The sequence below is a fragment of the Durio zibethinus genome, chromosome 6 (genome assembly GCF_047325235.1).
Source record: "Durio zibethinus cultivar Kanyao isolate XHJ-2024 chromosome 6, ASM4732523v1, whole genome shotgun sequence".
NCBI lineage: Eukaryota > Viridiplantae > Streptophyta > Magnoliopsida > Malvales > Malvaceae > Durio > Durio zibethinus.
In genome coordinates, this window is record NC_143167.1 from 23463960 (window position 1) to 23482401 (window position 18442).

Below are 18442 nucleotides of genomic sequence, written 5' to 3' on the forward strand. Positions count from 1 at the left end.
TTTCATGTCTCCCAATTAAAAAAGCAAGTGGGAAAACAATAGTACAATCACATCTACCTCTGTTGGATTCTGATGATACTATTGCCGAAGAACCAATAGCTATACTGGATGAAAGAATGAACAAGAAGAAGGGTAGGTTGGTTATTGAAGTTTTTGTGCAATGGAGTAACTATTGTTCAAAAGAAACCACTTGGGAAATTCTTTATGATCTTCAACGGAAGTTTCCTTCCTTTAATCCTTTAAGATAAAGATCTTCTTCAGGGGGTATATTGTTACAGGTTAAATCACAGTCAATAGTAATTGGGCTTGTAGGCCAAATTGTCATGTTTGGTCTAATAAGCTTAATACCATTTAAATTCTGTTAAGTTGGTTGATTAGTTGTTACAGCTGGGTTAGTTACAGCTGCGTTCTGTCGCGTCCGAGTCTATGAGAAATATTAATGGCATGTAACGACCATTTGGAATCATTCTAAAAATATATACCAAATTCTGAAATCTCTTCTTTCTTCTTCTCTCTATACTTTCCTTATTTTTATTTTCTCAAGTCTGCACTAGCTCACTTAGCTTCTGGGTAGCTCACTTCTACTCATCTTGGAAATATGTACATCATTTTGCTTTCTAGTTAAATGTGATCAGCTTCCTGAGTTTTTTTTATTATTATTATTATCAAGCATTTGCTTGACTGAAATAACTGGATGATTTGCATATTTTAATTTTCCATATAATTTTACAGATCCTGTGTAAATAATTTATTGCTCGGTGATGATTAACACCAAACTACGGATTTGCACTCCTATGATAATCCATAATTGTCAAAATTGCTTACACCTCATGGTTGTGAACTTATAAGTAACCCATAAAAGCCCTTCTAACTTTGTGCATAGAATATGTGCATATTGTTGGAGATCACCACAGCCCTGATATCACTTATTGAAAAATCAATTCGCATATGCAATATCCACACACAAAATAGCAAGTTCAAATCAAGAATAAAAACACAAATATATTTATTTTGGCTCAACTCAAAATGTTCTACTTCAAACTTAATTTACTGATAAATAAATCTTTATAACTGCGAGACTTTTAGAATGAAAAAAGTTACAAAAAAAGTTTTTACTCAAAACTTAACCTAAAACTCAATTACACCCTTTTAATAACCTACTCACTTAACTTTCTCTTGGTGTCTAACTATCCGAGATTATCAAACCAAAATTAAAATATCTTATTTATAAGGGTGAAATGCCTTATACATTTACTAAACTCTCGATATGAGATATAAAACAAACTCAAACTCATTTAACTTTCAATGTGAGATTATGAGATTCAAGACAAATCCCAACAAATCCTCACAAATCCTCCGTTGACTTGAATCTTTAAACAATTCAACAGTATCTACAAAGCTTACACACTTACCTTTTTTCATTTTTTTTGTCATAGGAATCCCAGCAACTGAGCCTCCATCAAGTATGTACAAGTGATTTTTGACCTATTTTTTTGTAAAATCACACTGCTATTCTAGTACATTTTCAACGAATCATTACTACTATAATATGTATACTTTCGAGAAGCTAACTCACCTAAAACAATTAAATTGTAGTTATAACTCGAGACATACCTTACATGACAAAGCGTCCTAACAATATCATTATGAAATCTAAAGTGAACACTCCTAATGCCTTAAATTTGCACATTTTCATTATTGGCAACCATAATATCCCTATACTTTTCATTCTCATCAAACTCCATAAAGCAGCTCTTATCATTATAGTTATGGACTGTAGCAGTTGAATCTAAAACTCAACCTTTATCACTTTTTAAAGTTTGAATCTTATGTATACAAGTCGTTAAAATGACATCATCATCATTAGACACAACAACAGCAGTATCATTCTTTCTTTCATCCGATTTCTTCTTATCATTCATCATTTTCACCACAATAATAGCATTCTATATCACTGTAATCTCTATCTCTTAACTTAAATCTCTTTCTTGATTTATCAACCATTTTTTTAGTTCTCTCTCGATCAAAACCCTCTACAGTTAATATAATCCCTCCAAATGATGAGTTCTGTGTTCCTATAAAACTTTCATTTTCATGTAATAAAGTAGTCACATTATCTAACTTTAAAGCAGACCTATCTACTAATAAAATCTGAACTAAAGATCTATAAGATTTAAGCAAAGATGACAGCAAAATTAAGGCATTCTCTTCATCTTCTAACTAATTAACAAAAATTGCCAGTAATTGAGAAACCAATCTATTAAACTCATTCAAGTAATTATAAAGACTCGTATTTTCTTTCATCTTTAGAAAATACAGATCCATCTTCAAACATAATTTATTAATCAACAACTTCAATATATAAATACCCTCAAGCTTATCCTACAAACTTTTTAGAGTATTCTCCGTCAACACATTATATTTTACCTTTAGAACTAACGTCAATCTAATAGTACTAACAGTTTTTTTTTTTAATTCTATTACAATTACTATTAGACATTCCTTCATGTTTACTATTCTTTAATGCTTAATCCAACCCTTGTTATACCAACAGATCTTGAATCATACTTTGCTATAACATAAAATTACTCTTTCTATCAAATAATGAAATCTCATACTTAGGCATAGGCATACTAAACATATTTTATTCAGACATCTTGAAATACTTGCTTCACGATCTCTTGGGCCTACCTCTTCTTCCCACGAACCTTGCACTGATATCACTTATTGAGAAATTAACACGTACATGTAACATCTGCACATAAAATAGTAAGCTCAAATCAAGAATAAGATCACACAAATATATTTGTTTCGGTCCAACTCAAAATTATCTACTCCAAATCCAATCCACTAACAAATAAATCTTTACTAACTTGTAGACTTTTGGAATGAGAAAAATCACCAAAAATTTCTTACACAAAACTTAACCAAAAACTCAATTACCTCATTTTAATAGTCTACTCACTTAGATATTCTCTTGGTATCTAACTATTTTGGATTACTAAACTAATACTAAAACATCTTATTTAAGATGAAACCCCTTATACATTTATTAAATTCTTGACATAGAATACAAAATAAACTCAAACTCACTTAACTTTCGATGTGAAATTATGAGATTAAGACAAATCCCAATACATATTAATTGTCATTGCCTTGGGGCCTTTGATATGGTCGACTTTGGTATGTATTTCCATTTTCTGCTAATAGAAGTTAGTTACTCATTTTTATTGTGTGTTTCAGGAAGGTAATGGGATTGCCTTTGATCAAACTGCTGGGTTGGTTGCCTTACGCACAGAAAATTATTGCATCCAATTTTACAGCCTATTTGATGATCGTGGAATTTCTGAGGTGAGGGTATTTTTATTTCTGCTGCTTAAATCATATTGGACATGTAGCCTAATGGATGTAAGTGGGTTAAATCAAACTGTATACGGATTCCTTTTGCATGTGTGCTATACCCATTATGGAATACAAATTTTTATACCATAACTTTCTGTTTTTGGCAATAAGTTGGAAGTTGAAAACTTCTAAATATGCTGTCTTTCAGGTTCAAGTTTGTGAGAGAAGCCATCATCCAGGCGATGATGGCAAGGTAAATTGAATAATGTTTTATGATAACGTGTCTTCTGAGAAATGTTATTTGTTATCGACCATAATTGATATCTTCTAGACTAATTTTAGAGGTAATTGTGACTGCAGTGGCTCTCTCCCTTGATGGCTCTGTGATGAGCACTTTTGAAGTGAAGCTTGCTGAAGACGGCATAGTTGGTGTAGTTTGCCTCAACTTTTGGGCATCAGGGTCTGAAAACAAGGAGTTTAACTTATCAACCATTGTTTATGAACCACACAGTGGAACGGGTTAATTTAACCCCTCTCCACAAAAAATAGAAAATGAAATGTCTGATGAACTATTATCTGCATGATAGGCCAGAGTGCTAGTTCTACTTTCATACTGCCATGATCTATGAAAATATGGCACTTTAAGATTTTGTAGTTCAATTTTTCTGGTGACGATGAACCAGACCTCTTTTTTGTCTAAAAAACACATTTATTCTCTCTGTTTTTCTCTTAGTGTGCGTTCGATGAGGAATTTTGAATTTTTGAAACGAAGGGATTTTAAAATGTATCAATTTAAAATAATAGCATTTAAAATTGCATTGTTTGGACAAGTATTTCTTAGAATGAAATTTTGAGTATTGGAATTTGCTGAGATAAGAAAAAATTATAAAAGAAAAACAATGATATTAAAGGTAGAATAAAAAAACATGAAGAGGAATATGCAATATGGGTGTTAGTAGATTTGTAAAATGTAGAGATGCTATTAATAATATAAAAAGTCAAGACATATATAACACATAAGTTTTGTAGTTAAGAGTTAAAGAGAATGCTGTGAAAAAATGAAACATAATAAATGTTTCATATCGTACTGAAAAAGCCAGCAATTTCTTAAATTCTACCTCAAGAGTTGGAATTTGAAATAAGATATTTGAGCTTGTAAAATTGTTCAAATTTTGACAATTTCAAATTTTATTCTGCCAAACAAGCTGATTTGCTTTTAGAATTTAAATTTTCTCTCTACAAATGAAATTCCTCCTTTAAATCCATAGTCCAAACACACTCTTTTATTCAATTCTTATTAATGAAGGGAAGATTGCAATTGAATTGCATGTAGTTTAAAATATACTATGTCCCAATATTAGAAATGAAATATTATAATGATACTGACATTTTTTATGGATGCGCATATTTCTGCTGTTACATTCCATCCTTCTGGTAATATTGTGGTTTGTTCATCTTTTGGTAGTGACTACAAGGTAATCTTGGATCAGCATGATTTTGGTTTTCTGTGCTTTATTTTGATGAAATTAACCTCTTTTTTTGGTTTATTCTGACATGTCAGGTTTGGAAATGCAACAATGACAGTATAATGAATGATCCGATGCACCGGAATTCTAGCTTGACTTGCCATGCAGTTGGCTCTTATAAGTGTGACTTCTAAATTTACATGCAATTCTTGTCCCATAAATGCCAGTATTACCTGCACAAGACATTTTAACTAGTATTCTAAAAAAACTTAGATAGATGATAGATGGAATGTTGTGCTTGGGCATATATAGATTTTTATTAGGATTTTCGTTGCAGTTAAGGATAATTACTTGATCACTTTTCAATTTCAATAAGGCATATTCTACATTTTCCTTGTGTGTTTCACATCAATGAATCACTGTTCACTAGTTATTTTTAAATGCTAGAACGTGACGTGTCAAGATAGGCCTTCAGCATGGAAAGAGACATAATGGTAGTTTGCAACACATATCAATCTGATATACACTTTTCCCTCCACATCATGTGAATTAAAAGAAATCAATCTCTGTTATTCTAATTTTTTCTCTTCCCTGTTGCAGAAAAAAGCCAATGACTGCTGTTGCATTTTCTGCTGATGGTTCTGTTCTTGCTGTTGCAGCAGAAACCCTTATTACATTACGGAACCCATACAGGAATGTCCTCTTGGCTGTACTTGGAGAAACTCTCTCGCTAATTCTATTATTATTACCATCTGTCTTTCCTTATTTGTGCTGTGGAAACCATTTATAAGAAAATAACCAGCAAATAAATACCGGCTAAGAGGTATGGCCTAGCTATCATGCTTTGGTCCTTTTATGGATCACTCTGGCACTTCCTTCTACTAAATAACTGTCTGGGCTGCTCAACAGTGTTTTAGTCTTTTCAAACAACGACTTAAGTTATCTCAAGGGTCCTTTGTCTCAATGATTCTTTCCACATGCATATACATACATACATACGTATATTTATTTATTTGAATTTGTTGTTTGTTGTTTTGATATTGTGTATCTGCTGGAAATGAAAAATCAACCACATTCTCGGTCTGATCTGACCATCAGGAACTAATGCGTAAGAATAATTACAAAGGGAATAATAGATTAAAAGTGCCGATAATGAAGGAAAAGTAAAGGAACCAATTTGGGAATTCAATTTTCTCCTCTGTTGGAAATTCTCAAAAATAGATTTAGTTATGCTGCTATTTTCTTCTTTGTTGGAACATGAGCCATCTTGTTTTCTAGTTTTTCTGTACAAAAACAGTTCCTCTATCACTATCTTCAAAAAAAAAAAGTTCTGCTATTCGACGGTATATGATCTTTGGTAGTGCATTTATGTGTCTTATATGTTTAAATTGTTGGTCTAAGGTTAACTATTTCTATGGTTCACTTCCCACAGCGATCGTGACCTTATCATTCGTTGGGAAGTCAGAAAATCTTGTAGTTGCATCACGTGATTCAAAACCACAACTTTCTGTTTGAAATATGTCAAAGTTAACTCTATCATGGTCATATAAGCTTCGTATAGAAGGGTGAACTCTTTTTCTTCTCAGCTAATAATATAATTGTTAATATCATTGATTTTCTGAGGCCTGGAGAGGTCCCGGGTTCAGTTTTTTCTGAATGAAATTAGTATTAGTATTTTTAGCCAATAAAACCAAAAAGAAAACGAAGAATTAATATCTATCTAATTATCAAAGCAATAAATTTTGAGATCCTCCTGCTTTAAGTTTTATGCCTTTTTTTTTTCTTGAAAGCTCTAAGTAGATCATTGTGATTCCTAAGTCATTTTGACATGGAAAAACAAGACAAGTTTTTGATGGTTGCTGAACTAGTCAGTTGTGTTTATTATATTTTTTCCTGATTTTGCATGTTGACTTATACAATTGTGAAACACTAGTCAAAATTGCTGAGTATCTTAGAGAAGCCTGAATATCCGCTGGAGTACAAATGTCTGAACTGACAATTTTAGGGATTCAATAAAACCCTCTGCTAGTGGCCTTAATTTAAAGTAGCCAGAACATTAACTCACTGTTAGTGAAAAGGCAAGTTATGTAAAGTATGCAAACAAGTGTAAAATGTAATTGCTGTTTTCTTTTCTTTCTACAATGATCTCAAAAGCTGAAACTGCTTTATGGCATCCCAATTTGTAAAATACAGTGCAGTTGTTTAGTAGTTGAAATTATTGATTTGTAGTGTTGAAAACCGCTTACCTTATTTTGCCCTGTGCTACTGCACTCTAAGGTTGTACCCTGCTTAATTTTATGCATACGACATATGTGTCAAGTCCAAATGAGTTTTTACTTGAGTTGCTGTATCTGGCAAAGTTAGATTTTTATATTGATATTTTTATATTGTGCAGCTGCAGCCTCTGCAGTTGGTTTTTCTTCTTTTGCTGCTCTGACCAACCTTCCTGAATCATCTAATGAAACAACTTTTGAAGGAAGGGATGGTCTAATCTTATTATATAATGCAAAAGATCCTGTTCCTACAGCAATTTGGTCCGTGAGGAAGGTATGATCTCATTCCATTTCTAGCCGTCATTGAAATGAAGTGAAAAACTGAGCTTGTGGTGAAGATGGATAAATATATACGCCCAAAGATAAAATCTTTTATGAATTGCGACTTTGTTTCAGACTAACTAATTGCAATCAGGCAGATCTAGAAGCTTAGGAACATTATATATTAGCATTTATAAAATTTATTTAAAATTTTCTTTTGTGTAACTATAGAGAAGATTAGATTGCTAAAACCTTATTTACTGAAGATAAAAATTACAATCTGTTATCGGCTTCTTTGTATTTTTCTTGTAATGATATTATTTTTAAGGAAAAGTTAATCTGTGTGACATATCAAATTAAAACAGTTATAATATCGTTCTTTAATAGCACCAGTCAACTGTTGTCTTGAAATTTTCTGTTCTTTGAGTTAGCAACCTTTGCAACTGTTGTTTCCATGTTCTAGGCTGGTAACGAGGATTTCCTCTGCCAATACAAGGTTTTATGTTCTTAATTTCATCATGTTTATATATACACACACACCCACACACAGAGGTACTCTAAAGTTGTATTTTTCAGCCGTTTGTCTCCTAATAAATTACTTTTAAGCAATTGTAATGGAATACACCGGAAATCCTTTGATGATATGATCATGATGCTGTGTCTGTTTCTATATGCGTGTGTGTAGCTGAAAGCTTGTTGCATGACATGCCATACCATGGTTAAGTATATCTTTGGGGTAGTATATTTTCTTCTTCAATATTAGCATCCTCGGTAATCCTTTTATTGCATAGTGCAGGATAATAAGAGAATAATTATGTTGTAGTGTGATCCTTTATTTGCTTATTGCAGGCCTAGGGTTGGGCTCTTGGTTTTCTTCAAGTAAATCCATCTTCCGTTGAAGAGATCAGTATAGATGGTAAAACACCTGAGGTGCTACTTGCATATATGAATGGTGATCATGAATATATTCTCTTTGATCCATACAAGAAAGATGCCCGTGAGGTTAGCATCAGCCAAAAGGACGGTCTTGCTGCCCTTGAACTCAAATGTGACGCTCCCATACAAATGTCATAACCTTATTTACATCCAAATCAAGTTCATGATATTCTCTAGTGCACTATCATCACTATTAATGGCCAAAAAGCAAACACAGCTTTTTTATGTGATGCTTTATTTTATGAACTGCTCTACTTATCCTGTTTTATTTATCCCTTGAAATGCTAGATTCGCAATCCCTGTTTAGCTGAGATTATGAAGTATAAAAATTGAAAGATATTACGTGTAGGTTGCAAAGTTTTGTATGATCATGCCCTGTTAGGATTCTCATCTGGGAAGGCTCTTCTCATTCCCAAAACACACGCACACAACACACACACAAGAAATTCAGTTAATGATGATAAGTTTTTGCAGAAACAATGTTACCGACTAATTCTACTGTCTTCTTTTCTCTTGTTATTTATCTCTCTTATGATAGGACAAGCAGGCAGTTTGGGCATGCATCAATCTATGGAGAGCTACCAGAGTTTGACATGAAGAGAACCCAGACTTCTTGGGTTCCATCATTTCCATCTGAAAGACCTCGGGAAACCATATTCGCCGGATCGTCTCATAATCTTCCCCCACTCACCAAATTGTGTTCTGCTTTCCTTAAATCATTATTGGAAAAGAGGACGGCTGCTGTTGAGTGACCGTAGAAAGTGTTTAGATACGTACATGTGTTTCTTATGCCAGCCTTTTTGAGTGATGATAGATGCAAGTTCTCTATGCCACTTTTTGCGTTCAATATATCCTATGTATTCTTTCTTCTGAAACATCGACAATGGAGGCGGAAGCTGTCTGGTCGATAAAGTATGATACTCCAAATTAGTTCAGCGGAGGCTTGAGGTCAGTACCAACAAGCTATAGGGACAGAGTTGATACCTCATTGTCAGCAGTGAAATTTTGTATGTTTAACTTGAATGAGGATCATGTGTCCAATTTTTTCTCATTTTTGTATAAGGTTATTAACCTTGAATCAAGTCTCAAGTGAATATATTTGAGAAAAACAAGGGATTAATTTTTTTTCCCTTTTGTTTTAAATGGTTGGGGGAATGTAACATTGTCTCAAGGCAGACGTCTTGTACGCTCATATCTAGAATTAAAAATAATAATAATAATAATAACAATTTCTAATAAAAAAATTAAAAACAGGTACGCAATATTATAAATTTGACCCAAATCAAGAACACTGGGCTAGACCTTCAGCGAGAAAAGGTGTCCATTAGTTTTCGTTAGTTGGCTATGGCCCAAAAAAAAATTCTCTTATGGTTTCCGCAACTTGAGTTGAGTTTTAAGTTTATGTAAAGAATGGGAAAAAGAGACGGCTGTCCACGTTCTCATGGCTCTGCCCTTTCTTTCATTATCTACCTTTTTTTTTATTTTTTAATTTAATTTATTTTTAATTATTTTTTATTAGATAAATTTTGAAAAAATGTCAGTAGGAATGGTGAGACAATCTTTATTAATTAGTTTTGATTTGTACCAATCCAATATAAGTGCATTTTTTAAAAAAATATTGAGACTGGATGGAGGTTTTTTTTTTTTTTTTAATTGGGGTTAGGTTGCAAATGCATCTAAGATGTTCCATAATGACTTGGATGATCATATGGCACTTCTCTACTTTTTTTATCTTTTTTGTTTTTTTAAGTTTTTGCTTTTTTTTCCTTTTTTTTTTTTTTACTTTTTATTAGATAATATTTGTAATAAAAAAATCAATTAAGATATAAATGACAAAATAATTTATATTCAATGGATTTTAATTTGTATTGGTTCAATTTGTGCACTTTTTTTTTTTAATTTAGGATAATTAAGTTGTATATTTTTAAATTGAGAACGAATAAAAAAAAGGTTATGGGTGTTATGTCTCAGTCTTGATATATATAAAAATATTTTTTTTATTATTTATTTAATAAAGAAAATAACAAAAAAATGTCATCTCATTTGGTTTTTTTGTTATTTTCTTTATTTTTTAAAATTTTATTTATTAGATAAATTTTGTACAAAAAAATGAGTGGATGTAAGGTTGATAAAACTTATATTCAATAGGTTTCATTTCAATTAATGGGGATTTAAAAAAAAAAAAAAAAGTTAAGTTTTGTCTTTTAAAACAATTAGGATAAATTGGGATCAGGTTTGACATACTTTATCTCGACCCTCCTTAAGATATAAAACAATATTTTTTTATTATTTTATTAATTTATATTTATATGCATATATTATATTAATAAAGATATTATTTAATATTTTAATTTAATAAAAACTATATTTTTTTATAATTAAGTTATATTTATATTAAAAAATAAATACAATTATATTTGTCTATAGGTTATCATTCATTTAAAATTTGCATTAAAAAATTTTCACATATTTAAAATAAAATTTAAAAAATAAAAAATTATCCTGCAACAAAGTGCTGGTATAATTCTAATTTCATTAAACTTCCAACCAAATTAATTTAGTTGACTATTAGTAAAATAAAAGATGCTAACTATTTACATATTTCAATATGCTTTTTTTATATTAATAATAGTAATATGAGAAAAGATAAACTTAAATAGAGTAAAATTAAAAAAAATTTACATATTTTTAATTCTTAATTTTAATATATTCAAAAGATGAAAGAAACAAATAAAAATAAAAAAATAATTTAATTTCATTCTTGAAATCTGTAGAAATCAATTATTAAAAAAAAAAAAATTAAAAACATTTTATGCCATATAAATTGATCCCTCAATCTAATAACATATTTGTCTTTTTCCAAAGAATATATATATATATATATGTTTTCTATTATATATACATATTTATATATATGTATGCTTTCTAGTTACGTATTATTATGGCTGGTAGACGAAAGCATATGCATGCATTTCGCGTCTATACAATATTCCATCTGCCACCATAATTCAAATGTACACAGAAAAAAAGTTGGTAAAGAACAATACCTACTTCCATTACTTTCTTTATTTTTCTTATCTCGTTTTTATTACAATGGTAACAAAAAAAAAAAAAAATGGTGTTGTCTAAATTTAGGGTATTCTAAGAACATAATAACAAGGGCTTCATTTTCATTTAACAGCTTTTTTAATGAATTTTAATCTTGAGATTAGATCAAGCTTGTCACTTGTCAGTACCTTACCGATGAGGTTTTAGATTTGTAGACGTAATCTAAATATTTTATCTACAAAATAAATACACACAAAAACCCCTCAATTATATACGGAAACACATTCTAAATAATATAAATGTTTACTATCTTATTCTTAAACCCGTAATATTTTATAAATATTCACAATTACTTATTGGGCCGACATAAGTGGCGAAACAGAACAATAAGCTAAGTAGAGGTAGCAATGATGTGAGTCGGGCGGCTTCAGTTGCTACTATTTCGAGTTTTGGGTTATTTTTTAGTTTGAATCTTTTAAAATTTTAGTTATTTTGAATTTAAATTGAGTTTAAATTCTTATTAATTAATTAGATTATTTTTAAATTTTATGACAGATATAATTACTTTAACATACCTTTTAAATTTGGATGAGTTTAGATTCAAAATTTTTAAATTTTAATTATTTTAAATTATATTTTTTTGGATTCAGATCTTTCATCAAATCAAGTTTAAACGGGTTTAGATTCAAGTTCATATTTATTTGTCATTGAATTTAATTTCTCAAAATTGAATCATGGATTAGACCCATAATTTATATAAAGATTTTGATCAAGTCATTATTAAATATTACTTATATTTGAATAATTAAACAAACAAATTATCCAATAAATTAAAACATAAGTAAATAAATATGATATAAATTTTAATCAAATGTAAATATAATGAGATTTAAACTTAAAATTTCAAAATTTTATTATATCTGTTTCTTATTATTAAGTCAAAGTTTAAACTATAAAATAGTTATTAATTAGTAAGAGATGGATTAACTTTTTTTTTAATGAATAAAAGATGGATAACTTAATCTACTCACTAGGACAAACCATTACCTTTCTTAAAGCGCCGCGTTTTTAACTCGTGGTTGCACTACCATTTCCTTTGATAAGTTAAACAACTTGTCAACTTTTAAATTAGAACTATATACTTTTTTATAAAATAAGGTTAAAGATGCTCCTAACTCCTAAACAACAAGCACTCCCATCGTTCAACTAACACATTTTTTGTGGTCTAATTGATGTTTTGGGTTGCATTAGTTTATGGCGGCCCCATTGTCAAAGTGGGCAAGTATAACTGTTCATCAACCGCCATGTGTTCTTGCCTCAATTTTACAATACTAAATTATCGCATACGTTATTGATAATTATTATGCACTTTATTATATTTCATTTAAATTATTATATAAACTCAATCTCTATATTGTACCTAGTATAGAATCCTTGTCTCAACAACGTACATAAATTATTGATGAACACTTGATCCTTAACAAATTTTGGGTTACAATTTTTTTTTCCTTCTAGATGCATGAGGATGTTGAGGTGTATAATAGAAATAACTCTTTCTCATCTCATATATAAACTCATATAGCTTAGTTAATTCATTTTATGATAAATTTGAACTCAAAATCTTTAAAATAAAATCATAAATGTTAACCATAAAAATATGTATGGTAGAAAAAAAATATATTACTACTATTTTATATCCCAATTTCAACTCAAAATTGCATAGTTCTTTCATGATTGAGATCCAATTATTAGTCCTTTGATTGTTATTTGAATACAAAAAAAAATTGGACACAAACAACACAACAATTGTAATTAAATAAAGGAAGAGAATATTGCTTCTAATTATCTTATGAGAATTATGCTACCATTGGATTAAAAAAAAAAAAGGAAAATTTGGAAATATATTTATTAAGTTGGGCCTATGTAAAGAGATGATTAGGAAATGTCTATATATATATATGCGTGTACTTATGTATATGGAGGTCCCCAAATTATGTCCCTCATAAAAGCAAAGATGTGATTCATGATTTGAAGTGCACATCTGGCATGGGCTCCACCAAGGGAGGACTCCACCAAGACCTTTGGTTTTGGGATAGAACTAAGATAACATATCTGCCTGGCATGATAGTGTGACTCATTGACATTTTTTTTTTCTACAATAATACTTCAATGCTTTAGTTAATTTTTTCTGCAGGAAGATATTATGGGAGTTGCAATACCTAGAGCTTGTGGGACAATTCATTTTCCATCCATACAAAAAACAAGCTTAAACCAATCTTTTCATAATTACGTACTCACATCCTTATATACAGTTGCTTGGCTTTAAGATGCTTTTAATCGGTTAGTTCAACTTAATTTTTTAAGTGAAATGTTAAAATTTTTAATAATCTGATTATTCTGACTACTTAGAAAAAAATAAATAATTCAAATTTATTATATGAGATAATATTACGAATAATTTCTAAATTATAATAAAATTTTTAATATGATATTTAAATTTTAAATTATAAAAAATTATTTGTTATCATGTATTATTATTTAAAATTAATATGTTAAAAATGACTAATATATTAATTAACTTATTTATATTTTTAAAATTTAAATATTATATAAATATTTCACTATAATTCAAATATCATTATATTAACTCTTATAGACATTGACTCTTATTATATAAATTGTTTTCATTTTCATGTCATTTGTGATGACTAGTAAGGGTTGAAATGTGGGACAAAGTAGCATTATTATTTTGTGATTACATGTTAACGCATTAGTCAACACTTTTTTGTTGGTTTCTTCCCATCGATTTGACATTTTCTCTACCCTTTTCCTGTTGGATTTTTCCTGGGGAAGTTTTGTAGCAACAGTTCACTTTATATAATTGCAAAAATATTTGTATCTACATGAAAACAATGGCAGTGCTTTGGATTCTTTTTCCCTTTTAAGAGCTTTTAGTAGAGATTGAATCTTCTGGTGAAACATAGAAAGAACTGTGACATTCATATTCAAGATCCTCGAAGCCCCAGAATTCTTCTTGCTCCTCTTCTTCTTCTGGCATTTTCCACCTCTCTTTATCGATATCCCCTTCCATAAGAATTTCCAAAACCTATGCATAAACAGGAAAATAGTTTACTTCAAGGTTTCATTGGATGGAAATGCAATTTGATTTTTAGAAATGGCTAAACAGAGCAAATTTAGGATCAGCATCATTACAGAAATTTGATGATGCATCAGTTTTGTCTGTGTAAAATTTTGAAATGTCAAAAGGCTGCTTCAGTAACATTTGCTTTATGCGATTCATGACAAGAAAATGAAGCCCATGATTTAAATAAATTACACATTTCTATCGTGACTTTTTCTTGTAAACATATGCATCAGCCTAGGCTGGAGTTAACATTTCCCTCCTTTTCAATGCACTTGACACGTTTAACTTTAAATGAACAAATTTTAGCAGCACTACTTGGGAAAAAGAATCAAAATTACACTTCCATATCAATTGCTTCAGCAAGAGGAAACCCAAATTTCTAACCAAAAAATCTAACTTATAGATAAAAGGGGAATTGCACACATTTTATTTTTTAATACAATATGGTTCAAGGATAAGTCGAAACAGGAACGGCTATTCCAATCAATTAGTAATTTATATTCCGATCCTTGTAATCACATGGGTTTGCAATATTTTTGTTTCTGTATTAGCTTAAACATTTAGGTTAGGTAGGATAGAACATCCTCTGACTAATTGGAATTGCGTAAAAGGCCGGATTCCCCAACTCCAGCATCAAAAAATGACCGAATCCAACTTTGTATGTTGCATTCCTTACTGATGTAAAATGATGTTTTAAGTCATTACAGGCAAACCAACAAAATATTAAGCAGATGACAGCTAACATAATCATATTATATTAAGATAGTTGGTGTTTTTAAATACCAGAACAGACCTACATGAATACTGTCAGCCAATTAGCTATCAACTAAAATGCAACTATTGTATCCGTGAATACATGTTGCTATATTCTAATGATCCTTGTCAAGAAGTTTTGTTTGTTGATCAAAACCAAAGGTTAATGTATCTAAAATTCGAATTTACAAGGACAAAATAGGATTGAATTAAAGCCTTATTTTACAGGAAGAAGAAATGGACCACTTAATTTAAAAAAAAAATATCATTGTATCAGTCAAAAGAACTTGGTTTCAAAAAATAACTGGACTGATATGCACTGAAGCAATAGTAAGAATCCGAAATGCGTATGAACAGTTTACAAGCACTAACTCCTTTTAAAATTTCATCATCCTACAAGAAATATATGTGTAAGACCAATTTGGGATGCATTGGAGTCAATAGCAGATACTGATTCATAAATGCGAAAGTAGTTGAATTAGTGTTGATTCACAATCATGGTCCAGTAGCATAGCGGATAAAATACCTCATTCATGGTAGGACGCCATGCTGAAGATGATCGAATGCAGAGGGAAGCCACGAATGTTAGTCTTTTTAGCGGTGAAATGTCAAAGGCCCCTTGGAGTCTTGGATCTACCAATATTTCAATCTCCTCTCGGTTCAAGAGTGGTTTTGCCTATTGAGTTCAAAAGGTCTAACAACTTATTCACATAATCATATATTTCCTTTTAAAAACAAAAGTTAATGGAAGATGATGATTTTCTAATGGAGAGGCAAAATTACCCAGCAGTGCAAGCTTTGGTGAGAGGCATCAACTGGTTTCCTCCCTGAAATAATCTCTAACAAGAAAACTCCAAATGCAAACACATCTGTCTTCTCATCCACAATTCCATGCATAAAGTACTCAGGCGCTAAATGCCTACATGACAATTAGCATGGCCATCTAAAACCGTTCCACCTTTAGAGTTTTTGGTTCAAAAAGGAAAGAAAAGGGAAAATGGTTGTAGAATATATTACCCAAATGTCCCTTCAATTGGAGCAATAGAATGGTGTGTCCATTGAGAAGGAAGCCATTTTGCTAGTCCAAAATCTGATATCTACACAAATTCAAAAAGAAAGAGTTTGAAAAGAATACCATCAAACTCAAAATACTACACTGCAATAACTCAAATATTTGTCTGATCAGAGAAAGTCAAAGCAGAGCAAATTTGAAATGGGTACCTGCGGTTCAAAATCTGCAGTCAATAGAATATTTGAAGACTTAATGTCACGGTGAATTATCCGTCTTTGACATCCTTTATGCAAGTAATGGAGTCCTCTAGCAGTTCCAATTGCTATCTTATACCTTGTCTTCCAGTCTATTGGTGGCAGATTCACATCTGCAGCAACAAAAACTCAATGAAGAAAAGACATTCATAAACACTCCATAGACTAAATGAAACCCAGAAGTGAAACAGTTGACTTTGATGGGGAATAACGAAAAAAATTTTTTCAAAATTTAACATTTTGTACCATGGAGAAGAGAAGCAACAGAGCCTCTGGAAGAGAACTGAAAGATGAGATAAAGGCCATTGTCAATGCAACAGCCTAAAAGTGGCAGTACATTTGGGTGGCAGACATGACCAACAGTTCCAATTTCTGTCAAAAAATCCTTCTCTTTCCTTTCGTCAGTTGAAGTTTTTGTTAGCCTCTTTACTGCAACCTCTTCCCCATCCTTTAACACTCCTTTGTATACCTCTGCATACCCTCCTTTCCCTACTAAATTCTCTGTTTATCCACATAACCAAATGGAAAACGTTAACACCCACAAAAAATAAAAAGTTGAGCCCAACAAAAAATGCTTGAACAGTTCAAAAAACCTGAGCTAAAAGCATTGGTTGCAACAAAAATTTCTTCAAAGAAGAAACATTTCCAAGAAGGTCTCTGAGTGCGCTCTGCAACTGAGACAATTTTGAAGCTATCGTTGCTGTTGTCTTCTTCGAAAACCCAATGTTGGTTTTTAACATCTTCTTCAAAACTGCGCCTTTTTAATGAGAACAACCGTTTCAAGCTATTGGTTCTGATATACTTCATTGCAACAGTGACAAACAAGACAGGGAACTCTGTTTCATGCAGGAGAGCCAGCTAGCAACCAAGAAAAATAGCCTTGAAGGAAAAAAACAACTCAAAAACAATTCAGCTATCCTCTTTACTATTGTTAAATGATTAAGAAGAGAAAGGAGTCAAAGATGGGATATTTTAGTGGTTTAAGGAGAAGGGGGGCAAGGGTAGAAGAGAGCAAAGTGTGAGGCTTAAATGCAGTGCCTGGCATAAATAGGAAGTGACATTGCCTTTCTTTATTCCTCATTTATGTGATTTTTACTCAAAAATAGAAGCTAAAATTGATCGAACCGATTTTAATATGTGACTGAAAAACATTATCGAGTGGGGTTGCCCCTCTAGTGGGGTAGTTAATGAGGTTTCGTTTAATCTGTGGAGTTAGTGTGGTTCCATTTCTCTTACTTTTCTTTTCTTTTTAATTTTTTATAACAGAAGAATTGGAATGAACTTTTTAAAGGAAAGATTACGCAAATTTATACATACGCCCGCCTGCACATACAAGATTCATGGAGAGGAGGGCTAAGGGTTATTTGGGTTCAAGCCCAAGCCTACTAAATTAAATATGATATGGTTATATAATATAATTATAATAAAAAATTTTAAAATTTTAGTAAAAAATATAATGAATTTGACAAAAATAAAAAAAATTCATATTTGATGTTTTACACAAATTGTTATATAATAATTTTTATATTTTATACGTGTTTAACACGACAAATAAAAATATATAAATTATCAAATTTATTCGCTAACCATTTTGATGTCTCTAAACCTAGTAGTAAAAGGCAAGATACCAATATTTTTGCTTTAAATTTGAGTTTAACAAGTATATTACGTACAATTATTTTTATTATTATATTACAATTATTAATCACTATAAAAAAATGTAGAAATTGAAGAGGTGTCAAGAAATAAATATGGAAAAAGAAATGAAAAAGAAAAGGTAACATCCATCATACTCACCCGTTGAAGCAAATATCTTAAATAGACAACATGCATAAGTTGTGTTTTTTATTTATTTCAAAATAAAACTTGGATTGAAGCAATAGAATTGTAAAAATTAAGAATAAAGGTCAAATTGTCACCATACAATGATTTAATATTGAGTTTTTTACTAT

General features: G+C 30.7%; 1 protein-coding gene and 1 long non-coding RNA gene across 2 annotated transcripts; one reads left to right on the forward strand and one right to left on the reverse strand.

Annotated features, from left to right (window-relative positions):
- The first annotated feature begins 5912 nt into the window (after positions 1-5912).
- Positions 5913-9913, forward strand: LOC149518503 (uncharacterized). Its single transcript, XR_016342902.1, has 3 exons — positions 5913-6373; positions 7204-7355; positions 8192-9913. It is a non-coding gene; the product is annotated as an uncharacterized LOC149518503 (long non-coding RNA).
- Positions 9914-14033: 4120 nt separating this feature from the next.
- Positions 14034-17518, reverse strand: LOC111285729 (putative receptor-like serine/threonine-protein kinase At5g57670). Its single transcript, XM_022875310.2, has 7 exons — positions 17084-17518; positions 16737-16991; positions 16446-16603; positions 16242-16321; positions 16008-16143; positions 15751-15900; positions 14034-14432 (listed from the first exon to the last, which is right to left on the reverse strand). The coding sequence occupies exons 1-7, from the start codon at positions 17295-17297 to the stop codon at positions 14268-14270; spliced, it is 1158 nt and encodes a 385-aa protein (XP_022731045.2). The 5' UTR covers positions 17298-17518; the 3' UTR covers positions 14034-14267.
- Between the last annotated feature and the right edge of the window lie 924 nt (positions 17519-18442).

Bases quoted from the DNA above. Each gene is read 5' to 3' on its own strand.
- LOC111285729 (XM_022875310.2), bottom strand. From the start codon at position 17,297: ATGAAGTATATCAGAACCAATAGCTTGAAACGGTTGTTCTCATTAAAA. The intron at 16,322-16,445 runs GTACCCATTTCA...GAATTTGTGTAG, and splicing joins CTGCAGATTTTGAACCGCAG to ATATCAGATTTTGGACTAGC. The intron at 16,144-16,241 runs GTAATATATTCT...ATTGTCATGTAG, and splicing joins CCAATTGAAGGGACATTTGG to GCATTTAGCGCCTGAGTACT.